Raw genomic sequence first — 15561 nt, 5'->3', positions numbered from 1 at the left:
TCAGTCTGAGAGGCATGAGGTGGTACCTCAGAGTTGTTTTAATTTGCATTTCTCTTATCAATAGTGATTCAGATCATTTTTCATATAACTATATATGGCATTAATTTCATAATAGGAAGATTCCTAGCTGTGAACACTAAATTTGTCTCTCATGATCAGTAACAAAGAATGAATTACTGTAGTAAAAGTTAGAAGAAATCCTTTAGAATGCAGGGTAAAGATTTAGGGGAGATCATAGATAAGAAGCACTTAGCATGAAAGAGCATGGAGGAGATGACCATTAGTGGAGGTAGTAACCACAAACTCCATCTCTATATCTTAGCAACCAATAGTTGGTTGTTAAATAACAGTCAGAGAAGCTCATTACCCAGGGATAAGGCCATCAAATTGGGTTCTACATCACTAAAGATAAAATTCTACCTGCCTTCATATTCTCAAGAAGAGAAAAGGAATCTTCCAAAATAATAATAAGAAACAAATCACAATTATGTCTACATATAAATTAATCAAGATCAATATGTTGGCCAATTTTAATAAATATTGATAAATCTGCCAATATTACAGATCATGATGCTTTCTTCCATTCTAATTCTGCCTAATGTACTTGTTATATCCCTCACTAAATGTGTACCCTTTGAGGGAAAAAACCCTTATTTTGCCTTTCTTCAGCTCTTCCACACTTGGCAGAATGTCTGGCACATAATAAGTGCTTAATTCATATCTACTCATTTATTGCTTGCCTGATTCTTGCCCATCTCCTCCTCCTGCTGTCCAACAGTAGGTGGACAGTTGAAGGAATATTTAAATGTCATAATATTATGTGTATATCATACTATCATGTTTTATTATTCTTTACTCTTAATATAATGGGGACTGGCTCATTTTTTTCTGTTCTTATATCTCCCTAACAATAACCTTTATATTGTATCTCCTGCATAATTCATTGAGGGTTATCCGTTGAGGTCTTCCCATGTTCATCAGATGCTTTAGATGAACATCCATCAGTATATCTAATGTGACCAGACATGACAAGTAAATAGTATGTTAAGCCTAGAACTGAACCGGGACAAATTGCTTGCAGGAAAATTGCCCTGTTCTTAGCATGACCCTAAAATTCTCTGCAAATATCCATCTTTTTTTTTTTGTTTGTTTGTTCGTTTATTTGGATGATTCCTACCCTCCTCCCCCTCCAATGATACTGTACGGCTGCTGGTGAAGAATGGTCATTATTGCAGAGATTTAAGAAATAAACATATATATATATATATATATATATATATATATATATATATATATATATGTATACACAGAACTGGAGATGTAAAGAGGTAGAAGCACTTTATTTTTGTGAGCAAGTAATATTCCTCTTTGTTGATCCAGAAAGAAAATTCAAGGTTAGAGAGACAACTTAGATAATCCTATCTTATCTAGGATTATCTAGGACAATAGGATTATTGTCAAAGATCAGGGACAACCCTTCTAGAAATCAGGAAGATTCTCATCTGAAGTCATTTTTCTTGGCACGTGGGCTTTTCTAAATCTGGAACACCATTCTGTGTGTGGGAACAATATGTTTTGTAGGATGGAGGGAAGTATTCTAATTAAATGTCCACCCACTTTTTCCTCCTGATAAAAGACTCCCCTGGAACTTGCTAAAATAAGGTTCCCCAAGACAGATGAGTTTTTGATGAGTAAGTCAAAAAGCCAAGGAAACCTTCAAAGGTTACTAGGTAACTATACTTTTTCTTGATTCAGGGACACCTCTGAAGGCTCATATAATCATCATCATCATCATCATCATCATCATCTTATCCTCATTATTCTTTTTCTCTATTAGCACATTATTTTCCTTCATCTCAATTATTATCCTCTTTTCCTCATCATTACCAATACTATCATTGACAACTGCTATTAAAAAATTCATGGGCTGCAGCTGAGATTTTATTATTTGCCCGAGAATCCAGCAGTTGAATTCAATATATACTGAACACAAATTGCAATGTGATTCTGAAATAATGGGAAGGCCTTTTTAAAAAGAGCTGATTTAAGGAGAAGATTAAATAATAGTAATTAAAATAAACAATACCACAAACTAAATGCAATGCCTTTCTTATGCCTAATAGTTTTATTGCCACCTTGAAGCTCTGGTGAAGTTCTCAGAGGAGCACAAAGCACATTAAAGATACTGCTGAATTTTCCCAACCTCCCTATGAGGTAAGTTTGGAGCAAAAATTAGTGCCTGAAATTGGTTTTAAGTTGGAAATGTCGATAGCTAACACCAGGGGGAGTTATTTAAGTATATAATTGTTTAACTACTATGCTCATATCTAGGGATGAAAAGTAGGGAATATATGGAATCATGGTATTGGTATCTTATAGGAGCTAACACAGTGCCTGGAATACAGAATTCGCTTAATATATGTGTGTTGAATTTAAATGTATTGCATGAAAGACAGTCTAATTCAACCCTCTAGCTTTACACATAAGATGACAGCTAATTAGAAGTGGTTCAGCCAAGGAATATTTCTAGAATCGGAGAATCCTCCAAAGGTGAGGAACCTTAAATAATCAATAAACCTCTGTTTGCTCTCTTACCCTAATGGTGAATTCCCTGTGTGCAATGGCAAGCCAATGCTCTCTGAACCATTGTAAACATCAGGGCAGACCTCCTCATTATGAGCCAAAACATGCTCTCTTTTAACACATTCCTGAATTCTATTTCTGGCTTCTGGGGTGAAACATAAGAGGGATAAACTTTTCTCTTTTTTCTCTTATGATAGCCTATTACATTTTTGATCATAGGGATAATGCCCTTCCAAAATCTTCTCTTCTCTAGGCAAAAGAAAACAAAATAAAACAAACAAAAACACTAAAAAGATACTCTCCAGTTCCTTCAATGAAGTGAAAGAAAGAAAGTTTCACAAAAAAAATTTCTGAAGGTTAGTGACAGGTGACTGATGTTCAAATTCATCTATTCACTCAAATCTATATTATCTTCTGGAAAATGAGGAAAGACAGAGAAGAAGACAACATAGTCCCTGTGCTTTATTATTGTGAATTTTTAAAATGTTAAATAAATGCTTGATGATTGATGGAAGCTAAATATTAGTGGTGTATGTAATGTTGATAAATATTGTTCTAAGTGACTATGATGTAATAAATGAAGCTCTGGGGGGTAAATTCAGTGACTGCTTACAATGGTTGTGACCCCTATCACTTGGGTGGTTGGGATTGATATAAAACCAACTTTTCAATATTCCATTTAAGTTTTACAGTCAGTTTCTTGTTTATTTTCTGTTCATACCCCCAATCCATTTCTTCATTTAATAGCATGTCTGACCATTTTCTCCAAACTTGGATCAGTACCCTTCCCAGTGGACCTGAAATGTTCACCTCTTTATCCAGTTTTTCCAACATATATGTGTTTAGTTCCTCTACAATGTATCTACCCATCTTTGGAATGTCCTAGACCCATCACCCTGTTGATGGAAGAATAAGTAAGTATTTACAACCTAACCCATTTATCTTACTGTATACACCGTCTGACTCTAGACATTGGGCCATGCTTCAGTTTTATGCCTCAGCCAGATATGAACTCAGATCATTTTATGATCTGTGTGCTGTCACCCATATATCTTCTCCCTTCTCCCTTTCTACACACCAGAATAAAATATACTTCTATGATTAGCTTTCCCTTTTACATGCTGTGTTCCCCTATGTCCCACCTTTAAAAAAGGAACTTTCTTTTGTTAAAAAAGAATATATCCCTTTTACTTAACACTGTGCCTAACATTAAAGAAAAACCTATTTTTTCATTCATTCATTATCCTCTTGAAAAAAAAAAAACTCCCTTTAATGAGTAATCTTTTGTTAACGAGTACAAAGGAGATTTATGTGAGGAGTAAGGCATTGAGCAACTTTTTGAAATGAGGAGGGAATTCCTTATAAAGAATGAGATCCTATGGATAAGAATATTTGTGCATACTAGTATGGTGATTTCACTGATCTATAGGGTACTACCAGATCTCCTCAATGAAATTCATGGACATTAAAAATTGACTGGTCTATGTACATTTGCTACCAAAAAAATCATCATAAAACACTTTTCCCCCACATTTCAATGGCATGTAATTGACCTGACTATTCACTAAGTAAAACTCTAAGGTGCTTCTCTTGGATAAGCTTTAAGTAATTAGATCTTATGATGAAAAGAGATCTAAATCTGCACTGGTAAAGTACAATCTTTTCAGTGATCCTGAATCGCTCTTTACCATAAAAATGTAATATTGTCCCCACTGAGGTCACATCTCCATTAAGGTACTTGTCCAATGATACTTGCCCATGGATCAACAATTTACTTAACTCATGGAAATGATAAGACACATGCCAGATACAAGTATTGATTTGTATATTCATTTTATATTGCCTAAAATGTTTCTATCCTATTAATTAGCTTTTCTGACTTCCATTTCTCCTTTCTTCTATCTATCCTTTCTACATCAGTCTAATTTATATTTCTTGAGACTTAACATGTCACTTCTTTATTAAAAAAAAAGTTTCAGAGACTCCCTCTTGCCTATCCCAGAATCCATTCTTTGGCATTTATCTCCTGGTATGAGCCGGGTCTTTCCTCTCTTTCTAATTATTTCCCATTCTCCATATACTGTATATTCCAGCCAGAGTAGCTTCTTTGTGCTTCTTTTCATATAACATCTCAATCCTCTATCCTTGCCTCTGTACATGAAGTCCTACTTCCTTATCTATGTCTCTTGCAATCGCTAGATCAATTCAAGACTCAAATCAAATGTCATATTCTATATAAAGCCTTTCCTGGTCTCCCCAATTATTAGCATTTCCAGAACTTTCAATTACTTTCTCCTGATTTTGTACATGTTTGTAATCACTTATCATGTACGTCAAAATGTATGGCCACTAAGTGACACAGAGGATAAAGTACTAAGCCTGGAGTCAGAAAGAATTATCTTCCTAATTCAAATCTGGCATTAGATCTGGAGCCTTTGACATTGGGAAAGTCACTTGACACTATTTGCCCCAGTTTCTTCATCTAAGTAAAAGGGATATATTTTTTTTAAATAAAAGAATTCCTTTTTTAAGGAGAGACATAGGGTAACACAACATATAAAAAGGAAAGATTTTATTCTTCATGTGTGGAAAGGGGGAAGGAAGAAAATGTATGGGTAAAAGCAAACAAATCATAAAATGGTCTAAGTTCCTATCTGGTTAAGACATAAAACTGAAGTATGGTCCAATGTCTAGGGTCAGACAGTATATATAGTGAGATAAATGGATTAAGTTGTAGATACTTATTCTTCCATCAACTGGGTAATGACCCTAGGACATTCCATAGATGGGTAGGTTACATTTTAGAGGGACTAAAGGGAAATAACACACCAATCCAGTATATTTGCCAAGAAAACTAGGGGATTCCAGAATCAAAAATGACTGAAAAATGACTGAAAAACAACGATGAGTCTATCAGTGGCTTTCAAAGGTTGTTCAGTAAGTAGCATGCTAATGCTACTCATAGGATGTAACCCAGGCTATGTCGATATTATACACGTGCAATTTCCTCATAATTTAAATCCGAACTCACTCATACATGTATGAGTTTCTTGTATCACAGTTCCTCAATGAAAGGAATAATACTGTGTAATGAAAAGAAGCTACAGAACCTCTGATGTGCATGCTGTTCACACCTAGTCAAACACAACTCTTTGAGTACAGAGACTTTTGTCACACTCTGTCTTTGTATCTTAGGAATCTAACAGAATTTCTAGTGAATAACAGGTATTTAACAAATGTGTGAATTGAATGGAACTGAAAGTGAGAATAAAGATAGCATCAAGCCCTGATGAACAATGAATTGGGTGGGTGGTGCAACAAAAGCAATGAGGGAGAACAGATTATAGTACTTGAGATGAACAGGTATCCACAATATAACAAAAACATTAAAAGATGGATTATTGTGAAGGAAGAGACAGGCAATAGTCACACTTGATGAGAAACCCTGGAAGTGATAGAATCCAGCACAGATAGATCCAGGTAGAACTCACTTAAATCAGAACACGGATCCATTGGTACAAGTTAAATACCAAACAAGCACTTATTTCATTTTATCACTGGAATATTTCTATAATATCCTTTGTCTTTCCTTTTAAAGAAGTGCAGCTAAGTGGCATAGAAGATAAAGTACAAAGTACACTCAGAAATCTCATGTTCCTGAGGTCAAATCCAGCCTTCCACACTTACTAGCTGTGTGACCTTAAGCAAGTCACATAACCCCATTTACCTTCATTTCCTCATCTTAAATTCTGAAAAGAAAATAGCATTTAGAATCATGAACTTCTAGATTCTCTCACACACTTACTAGCTAAGTAATTTAGCTTACTAAGTTAAGTAAGTAACCTTAATTTTGCTAGTCTTCAGTTTCATTGATTGTAAAATAGAAGTGACTGGACAAGATGACATCTAAGATTCTTTGCAGTTTTAAATCTGTAGCCCTATAATCCTGTGATATTGTGTGGTCATCATTTGCTAAATATATTGCACAAAAACGCAACTTGCCATCTTAACTTTTATCTGAATCTTACATCACAAATCTGTTGATTTTTACAAATCTCTGACAAACTCAGAAAAGGAATCAAAATTTGTAGTGTTCAAAAGAGCAAACCCTCCATTCCTTCCTCTGGAGGTTAGTTTAAAATTTAAGGGTTTTTCTATCATTATGTTAAATTACTGGTCTAGGAAGTCTGTGTGAGGAGGCAGGGAATGGAGGTGTGAGTAGGAGATGACTTTTTTTGTAATAAAGGGAACTGGGACTATTCCTTAAAAAAAAAAAAAAGAGAGACCATGAATAACTTCCACTCACCAGGATTCTTTTATGGACATGTTTGCCTCAATGTTTGGAGTAAATTAGTGATGATTTTCTAGATTGCTTTGGTTATCAGCTCTTTTCAAACACAGCATTTCCAGGGGAGATCACCATTCTGTCTGCAATTTCTTTTTCATTTTCTTTTCTAAGACATCAAAGATGAGTGGCAGAGGAATTTCTGTTTCAACAATATCTGGTCTCTCCTATATTTATATTTCTTAAGGTAATGAATGCTATTTCTTCTTTTTAGGTTTTACAAAAAATAAAAAAAAAAATTTCCAAAACACTAACATTTATGGTTTTGCTCTTTTAAATTGTCCAGGAAATTTACAGTTGGAAAAGAACATGGGGAATATCTAAGTGAATTGCCTACCTTTAAGCCAGGGATCCTTGAGTAAGAGGAAGAACAGAGTAATTACATTGGGTCTAGAAATGCATAAATAAGACAATATTCCCTCCTGTATATAGTAATAATAATAATAATAATCCTCATATATAAATGCCCTACTAGTATTCAGATGTAAGTAGATGTGATTAATAAAACAGAAATTCACAGGAAATGTTATTGAATTTATGAGTCTTTTATCACTTTGCATTTTTGCCACAACAAATGTCATTAATATGACTAATTGAATTGCAGAGACAAATTTAGACCTATTTCCAATAAAAAGCTTTCCTAACTATTAGGCTTATTGATAAATGGAATGAACTGTCTCTGAATATAGTGGGCTTCCCTTCATGGAAAGTCTTCAAACAAGCTGCTCTAGAAGAAAAGCTCTTGGAATAACGCTACTTAGATAGTCACTGAGATCTCTTCTAATCTAAGATCCTATGCTTTTGTGGAAAGATCATAAATGAATCCCATGACATTTTTGACATAATAAAGAGATATTCTGAGTAGAGAAGCTTATTAGCCAATGATCTATTACAGGGCTTCCATTTTTTTTTCAGCCAAGAGTACCAAGTCACAAAGTAGGAAATTACTTACTCAATCACAAAGCTAGGAAATGGTAAAGTAGAACACAATTATTCTGACTCCAAGTCCAGTATCTTTTTTATTTGGTCACTCTACAACTTCAAAAAAGTAAAATGAACTAGGACATCATGGACATAAAGGTGTAATGGGGAACATGTAATGGGGGAATAGCCCATATCATTTGTATAATCAACCTCAGACTTGGATGAGCTGAAAGGTAGGTACAACAATCTCTCATAGCTTGAGTGGTCTAAGTTGATAATTGTATATGGCCCAGGAATGATTATAAATATTCAAATGGCCCTTGGCAGAAAATAGGATCCCCTTTTTTGTTTAAAGGAAAGGAATTTTCTTTCATAGCATGTGAAACACTTACTTCTCTATAAAATCTTTTAGCCACATCAATTTTTCAAATTTAAATGCTTTTTTCCCTTCCATGAGAGACTTTTAATATAAAATCATATATATGTATAATTTATTTATATATTGTACATAAATTTTCTACAGGGAACCAGAGGAAATGGAGTTTATAGATCTATGTTCTAGTCTATTTTTCTACTAAGTAGTTGTGTGACCTTGGTCAAGTTGGTTAAATTCAATTTCTTTATCTTGAAAACAAGAGAGTTGGAGTAAAGGCTCTCTAAGGAAATCAGGGTAATTACTGAAGAATATTTTAAAATAGGCACCCAATGAGATGCCTTCATTTGTTAACACTTTATTCATAAATGGCATTTCCAGGAGATCTTGCAATGAACCAAATCAACTGTCCACTTTCCAGGTTCTACTTCAGAGAAGAGCTTGCAAACTTACCTCGACAAGCCGGTTGGTGTGCTCACGAAATATAGCAGCATACTCTTTCATTTCCTTTTCTCTCCCATTCTTGGCTGCTTCAATGAGAACCAGAAGGGGGACTGTTGTGTCCAAGAAAGAGTCTGACACATGGTCAATAATGGCCTTACGGAGCTACAGCAAGAGGGGAAAAGAAGAATATCCTTTTGGTTAGGTTTTAATTTGTACTCCATTCTGTAAACTGCTCCAGTTAGGGTGTCATATAAAGAAATTACAGAATATAGAACTGGAAAAGACCTTGGACAGCTCCTATCTCTGACTTTTCTTTCTTTCTTTTTTTTTTTTTTTTTTTTTTTTTGCATTAGTGGTCCTCTCTTCCTGGAATGCATTCTCTCCTTGTCTCTCTCTTAAAAGTTCTAGTTTCCTTCAAAATCCATATTGTCACATTCTAGATTCAGAATTCTCTGATCTCCCCAAGTAATTAGGGGCATTTCTCACCAAAAAATAACTTGTAATAATGGTATATATGTACATGATGGGTATATATGCATACAAACATGGACATGTATATATGTGTAATAATTATATTTAAATGTCCTCTCTCCAAAATGAATACAAGCTCCTTGAAAGCCAAGACAATTTCTTTCCTTCATTTGTCTATCAATCATCAAAGTACCTAGAAAATCTTATGTTTGATTCTAGTGATGATAGGAAGGCATGAGTTTACTTGCTAGGTGACATGGTCAGATGTACACTTTAGAAAGAATAATTTTACAGTTGAATGAAGAATGAACTGGAGTGGGTAAAAGATAAGATAGGGGAAAGAACCAGAAGGTTGTTAGAATAGTCCAGATGTGAGATGATTACAGCCTACCACAGAGTAATGGTGGAAATGTTGAAGGAGAGAAGGTTACATGTTCAAGAGATGACTTGAAAAAGTGATTTAAAAGCTTGGATAGCAGAGGGCAGAATAAGTTATCAAGATGGCAGCTAAGGGTAGCTCTGAGGATAGTAGTAGCTTTGATAATGACTGGGAAGCTCAAAAGACAAGAGGATTTGGAGGGAATAGATACTGGAGGGAGTTTAAGATGTCTATATAGCATTCAATTTGAGAGATAAGAAAGAGAGCTTAAAGATAAAAAAAAATAATCTGAGAATCATCACCATAAAGATGATCATTGAAACCAGAAGAGCTTATGGGATGGCCAAATGAAAGCATAGAGAGGAAGGTAAAATACAATTGAGGGAAAGGATAATTTCCCTCACAACAGACTGAAATATTAGGTATAACAAATATCATTAGTCCCCTTTACAGAAAACTGGAACCCAGAAAAGTGAAATGGACCATCCAGGATCATCTATGAAGATCTTCTGTGCTGGGCTGAGAAATCTGGCCTCCTGAATCTGAAGCCATTGCTCTTTGTACCTCACTGCCTCCCTAGAACAAGTATACCATGCATGAGAATAACAGCTGCAGCATGTCAAAACCTCCTGTGAGAATACCAAGTGTTTCCTGATGAAGACAGTGAGTTTAGCCTTACCACAATCATATGATTGCTCTTCAAAGGTCCATATTTTTCCCTTCATTATGCTTAACACCAAGGTCGGATTGTAAGTTAGAATGTCCGTATATGCCCAAACATCCCGGCATTAAAATGTTTACCCGCTTCTGTATACATGACTTTACAACGTGTATTTTCATAATTGCAAAATTACAAAATGTTTTCTACCTTGTTGGAGGAGCTGACAATAAATTTTGATTAGCTAAATTGTAGACTTCATGGTAATTAAACCAACTGAGATCACCGATTATGCCAGTTGATAACAGATTAATAGAGCAAGGAGAATAATAAATGAGTCTGATGTCCAATTTTCTCCATTTACATTAATTGTTCTTGCACTCCCAGCTTAAATTATTAAACAAGTTGAACATTCTGCTACAAATTAGTTCTTTTAAATTAGATTTCATGTAAGCTCATAAGTGACAGTCAGGCAATTACCCAGCTCCACAGATATTTGCTGAGTTCTAAACCCACCCAAGAAAAATGAATATATTTTATCCATATAATGTTGAGCTCTGTAAGAATCATGCAAGGCAGCATCAGAGTTAACAGCAATGATAATAAGAGTCCCTCAAACCACTGGGGGACTGCCTGCTCATTAAATTTTACCATTGCCACCAACAAAACAATGAACCATTTTCTAGATCAAAAAATATAATGTTCTCTATATCTAAATATATACATATATATGATATTTATGTATAGCATGAGTAAATATATGTGAAATTACATTTATAAATTTTATATATATTCCTTATTTATCTGCATATCTATAAAATATTTGCATATGTTTTAATATGTGCATATATTTTAAAAAACAAGTCAACTCAATCTAGTTCTGTGAACATGAAAACTAGTAAAATGTCCTAAAGCCTCAGAGTAAAGAAATTCTTTGCCTATCAGATTTTCAAATAAAATTTCATAAGATCAGAGATCTAGAGATGGGAGGGACCCCAAAGATCATCTATTCTGATTTCCTCATTTTACAAAAAAAAAAAAAAAAAAAGAAAGAAACTTAGGCTAGAGTTTAATCTAAAAATCATTTCAGCATCTATTCTTTTACAAGGAATGGTGCTATATACAAAGGATAGAGCAATGAAGCTTCAATCATGAGAACATGAATTCAAACTCAATTTCAGATACTTAAGGTCAGTGAGACCATGGGCAAGTGATTTAACTTTTGTCTGTATAGTTTTCTTAATTGTAAAATCAGGATAATAATAGTATGTATCTCACAGGGTTATGGTAAAGATCAAGGGAGATATTTGTAAGATAATTATTACAGTATCTGGTATGTATAAATACTTCTTACATTTTCCTTTACAAAGATAACATAAGCTGGCTCCTGATCAGTTATTTATAATCTGATACTTGTTCAATAGATTCATATTTTACTGATCTAGTTTCTCCCTCAAAAGATAAAGATAAAAAATTCTCCATTTCTTCTCATCCACAGTGTGTCTTTCTATTTTTCATCTAGAGAGTACCTTCTCAATGTGTGGAAGCTTCCCCAAAGCCTTTTAATGCTCAGATCCTATTAACATGGGTAGCTAGGAAGGAGGTAGCTAGCTTGCTCAGAAGATAGAGTACTGGACCTGGAGTCAGAAAACTGAGGTTCAATCTAGCATCAGCCACTTAATAGATATGTGACTTTCCCAAGAAAACCCCAGGGACAGCATGGTTTATGGGGTCAAGAAGAGTTGAACATGACTGAAAGATTGAACAAAAACAAACCAGATGCTTAGATCACTCAGATACTATTTCTGTTTTCCATTATAAGTGATCATACCATCTTTTTGTTCTATTCATTTCCTAGATAATACCCCAGATGACTTCCTAGTCTATTTATGCCCAATGGGTAAGTCATCAGTGTTGGGACCACCATAATTTTCGTTCTATAGGAATTAGAGAATCCCATGGTCTGCAAGCATATAACTTCATTAGGGGAATATTAGTAATGAAAATGAGTTTTTGTGTCAGTAAGAAATTTAAATTGTAAAAGAAAATAGAATTTCTATAATAATATACTGAGGATGCACAAATGGAGAATAATGATGGAAAAAAGGAAAAGGAAGGAGAAAAGAGAAAAGAACCTGAAAAGGGAGGAGGAGGGAGAACGAAAGGAGGAGGTATACATAGTACTTTAAAATGTGAAAAATGTTTTGTTCCATTAATTCTGTCTTTAAGTGGTTCTAATTTTATAGATGGGTAAACTGATGTGCAGAGAGGTCAAGGGCCATATATCCCTTAGGGAAGGACAGCATCTGAATCTGTATCTAAATAATCTGGCTATAAAACCAATGCTCTTTTCTTCTGTATCACTTTTTTATTACAAACATTTATTTTATACACATGCTGTGTGCCAGGAAATGCTCAAAGTAGGGTATAGATGAAGTTTATCTAAGACATGATCACTGTATTCAAGAACCTTGGTGTGGGTATGAAAGACAGTCCCAGAAAACTGCAATTAAGAGCAGTCAAAATATAAAATTAATATATTTTCTTCTTAGTATGGTATCTTAGAGGGAAGATTGCTAATGATAATGCATCAGGGAAGGTATCAGATACAGTAGAATCTGAGTTGGGCTTTGAAGAAATAATATATACTTTATTTCACTGGAGAGATAGTGGTCTATGGGTGCAAAATGTTATGTTTGTCTATCTATCAATCTGCCTACCTATCTATATATAAATATCATAATAAATGTCAAAATAATAAATGTCCCATTGTCTTATACTTTTATATTTTCACATATATTTATAAAGATATAGATATATATTCAATGTCCCAATAGCTACACTGATTTTATTTTTTTTTTAAACTTTATTGCATGAGAGGATTCACGGAGAATTAAGGAAGGGCTATATCTTAAATTGTATGTGATAGAAACACAAAATATATCACTAAAATGAGGAGAAATGATAGGAAAGTCTCTAGGATATCTAAAGTCTCGGACATTAGGTGACCACAATGAAGGGCCTAGGAATTGAGATCTGGGAAGGCCAATTGGGGGAGGAGTGGGGTGTCAATCACAAAAGGGAGGAAGTCTACTAGGTAGTTTCAAATTTTAATAAATAATTTTTTGCTCATTAAGTTAGAGCTAAGTGAACTCAGTTGCTTTTATATTTCTTAAGAAATCTAAATGTCAGCACTTTCAAAGATGCCCTGGTCATCCTGATTTCTTGATGCACTGCTCATCACCTCTTGCCATCTTTTTTTTCTCTATAGTCCTTTCCCTGATTGACTTTGTTTTCTTCCTTTTATTCCCTAATTCTATTTTACCTGACTTTCATTACATCTTCTGAAGAAGCTCTTGGACTCAGAAAACAAGATGTTGGATATCTAAACAATAAACCCTGGGTTACAGATAATCCACCATTCATTCCTAAAGAAGCTTTTTACTCAAATTCTTGACAAGAGTTTATTGTTAAGCAAGTCTAGAATCCATTTCCATATCAGGTATGTTGCTTGGTAGACAATAGGAAGATGGAAAAGGATTAGAAATAGAATTAGAATACCTTAAGCAGAATAAACTCACAGACTGATATGTTAAAATACTCCTAATTCTATTTTGAAAAGGGCTAAACTTGCCAACATAATTACAATACCTACCTAACAGCACGGAGGCATTGAATTTGAGGTACCACATTTCTGTTGTGACATGAATTTGTAGTGTGCTATCACCCCACCCAATTGCCCTAAATCAAGAAGAATTTCTAAATGATACCCAACTCATCTCAAATAATCTTATATTATTTTCCTGATCCTGTGACATATTTCATTCCTTTTTGATGTAAATCAGCATGACCAGGCTGGTATGTATCTTTGCCACTGCTCTTGAGACCATGGGCTCATCTTTTTTTTTTTTTTTCTGTCATGTCCTCTTTTGGCAATCTATAGAACTTTATGGACCTCTTCATAGAATATTATACTAATAATACAATTATTAATAACTCCATTTTATAGATGAGTAAATTGAGGCACAAAGAGGCTAAATCATTTGTATATTTTCATACAATCTAAAAATGTGGAAGAAAGTAATTGAAATTCAGTTTCTTCTGACTTCAAAACCAGTAATTGTTCTATTCCATTTACAATGCAATGTGAGTATTATTTCCTCCATTTTTCAGACAAGGAAACTGAGTTTGAGGGCCATAGACATGGAAATAAAGGTATAAGGGAATTTTTTGACTCTCTAAAACAACATCTTCACATTAACACTGAAGATATGAAAGTGGAAGAAAGCTAAGTTAATTATCAGAGGTCTCACCAGAGAAGAAATTTGAGTCTAGGTCTTTTGAGTTCATAAAGCTATGAAATATCTGAGTTGTTATGTGAATTTGACTTCTGGGGAGCCAGGTAGCACAGTGTATAGAGTACCCAGGCCTGGAGTCAAGAAGACTCATCTTCCAAAGTTCACATCTGGCTTTACAACCTATGTGACCTTGGGGAAATCATTTAACACTGCTTATCTCAGTTTCCTCATCTGTAAAAGGAGCTGGAGAATATAATAGGAAACCACTCTGGTAATTTGCCAAGAAAACTTCCAAAAGGATCACAAAAACAAAGAACAAAATCTGCCTCCACTTTGTGTCCTTCCTTCTGTTCCATATTGTCTCTACTAAATATATGATTGTAAGGATGGCAACTAAGAAGCAGCATCTAATCCCTAATGTCAAGACTATTGTGCACTTGGCATTCAATAAAAACAGGAAAGTATGGATGTTGAGAAGCTAGATCATTAATCTTGGCTTCTAACTAAAATCATGTTGTATTTGCTCAGTGTCTTTACCCACATTTGTTCTTTGCACTTCTAACAGTTATGAAACTGTTGAGTTCTTGCATTCTAAGAAAAACCTTTTCACTTTATTCAGTGAAATTGTTTTTAAACAGTACAAAGTAATAGAACAGTCATATATAAAACAACATGTATGTAAATGTATATATGGAGGAACATTTGCATATTTATCCAAGGGTATATATAGATACATGAGTCTATAATACCTATATTTATATAAATCCATATAACATTGTAAGTATGTATATATGGATATATATATGTAAATAGCTTTATGACAGATGTATGCATAAATGTGTATATATATATGTATAAATGTGTGTGTGCCTGTTTATGTATATTACAAATAAAATGAAGACTTTTGAAAATCTCCTTTCAAATTGGGTCATGGAACAATTAAACAAAACCACAGTAGCAAAACCTGATATTTGGGTAGTGTTTTATCAGAAATAAATACAGACAACATAAGAATTCTGAATATTAGGTACAATATTACAATTCCCTTTGTGGAAACTGAGGCTAAAAAAAAGTGACTTAGTCACC

The 15561-nt window shown here is 34.2% G+C and overlaps 1 protein-coding gene across 2 annotated transcripts in view; it reads right to left on the bottom strand.

The window, feature by feature from the left end:
* CTNNA3 (catenin alpha 3) overlaps nt 1-15561 on the bottom strand; it is a 1956715-nt gene that overhangs the window by 951653 nt on the left and 989501 nt on the right. For both annotated transcript variants that reach the window (XM_031949475.1, XM_031949474.1), the window contains exon 9: nt 8679-8831. In XM_031949475.1, the coding sequence (XP_031805335.1) occupies nt 8679-8831 (153 nt within the window). The remainder of the gene's footprint in view (nt 1-8678; nt 8832-15561) is intronic.

This window comes from Sarcophilus harrisii, chromosome 2 (assembly GCF_902635505.1).
Source record: "Sarcophilus harrisii chromosome 2, mSarHar1.11, whole genome shotgun sequence".
In the NCBI taxonomy this organism is placed as follows: domain Eukaryota; kingdom Metazoa; phylum Chordata; class Mammalia; order Dasyuromorphia; family Dasyuridae; genus Sarcophilus; species Sarcophilus harrisii.
Note: the sequence above shows the minus strand (reverse complement) of the source record. Positions and strands in the feature narration are given on the sequence as shown.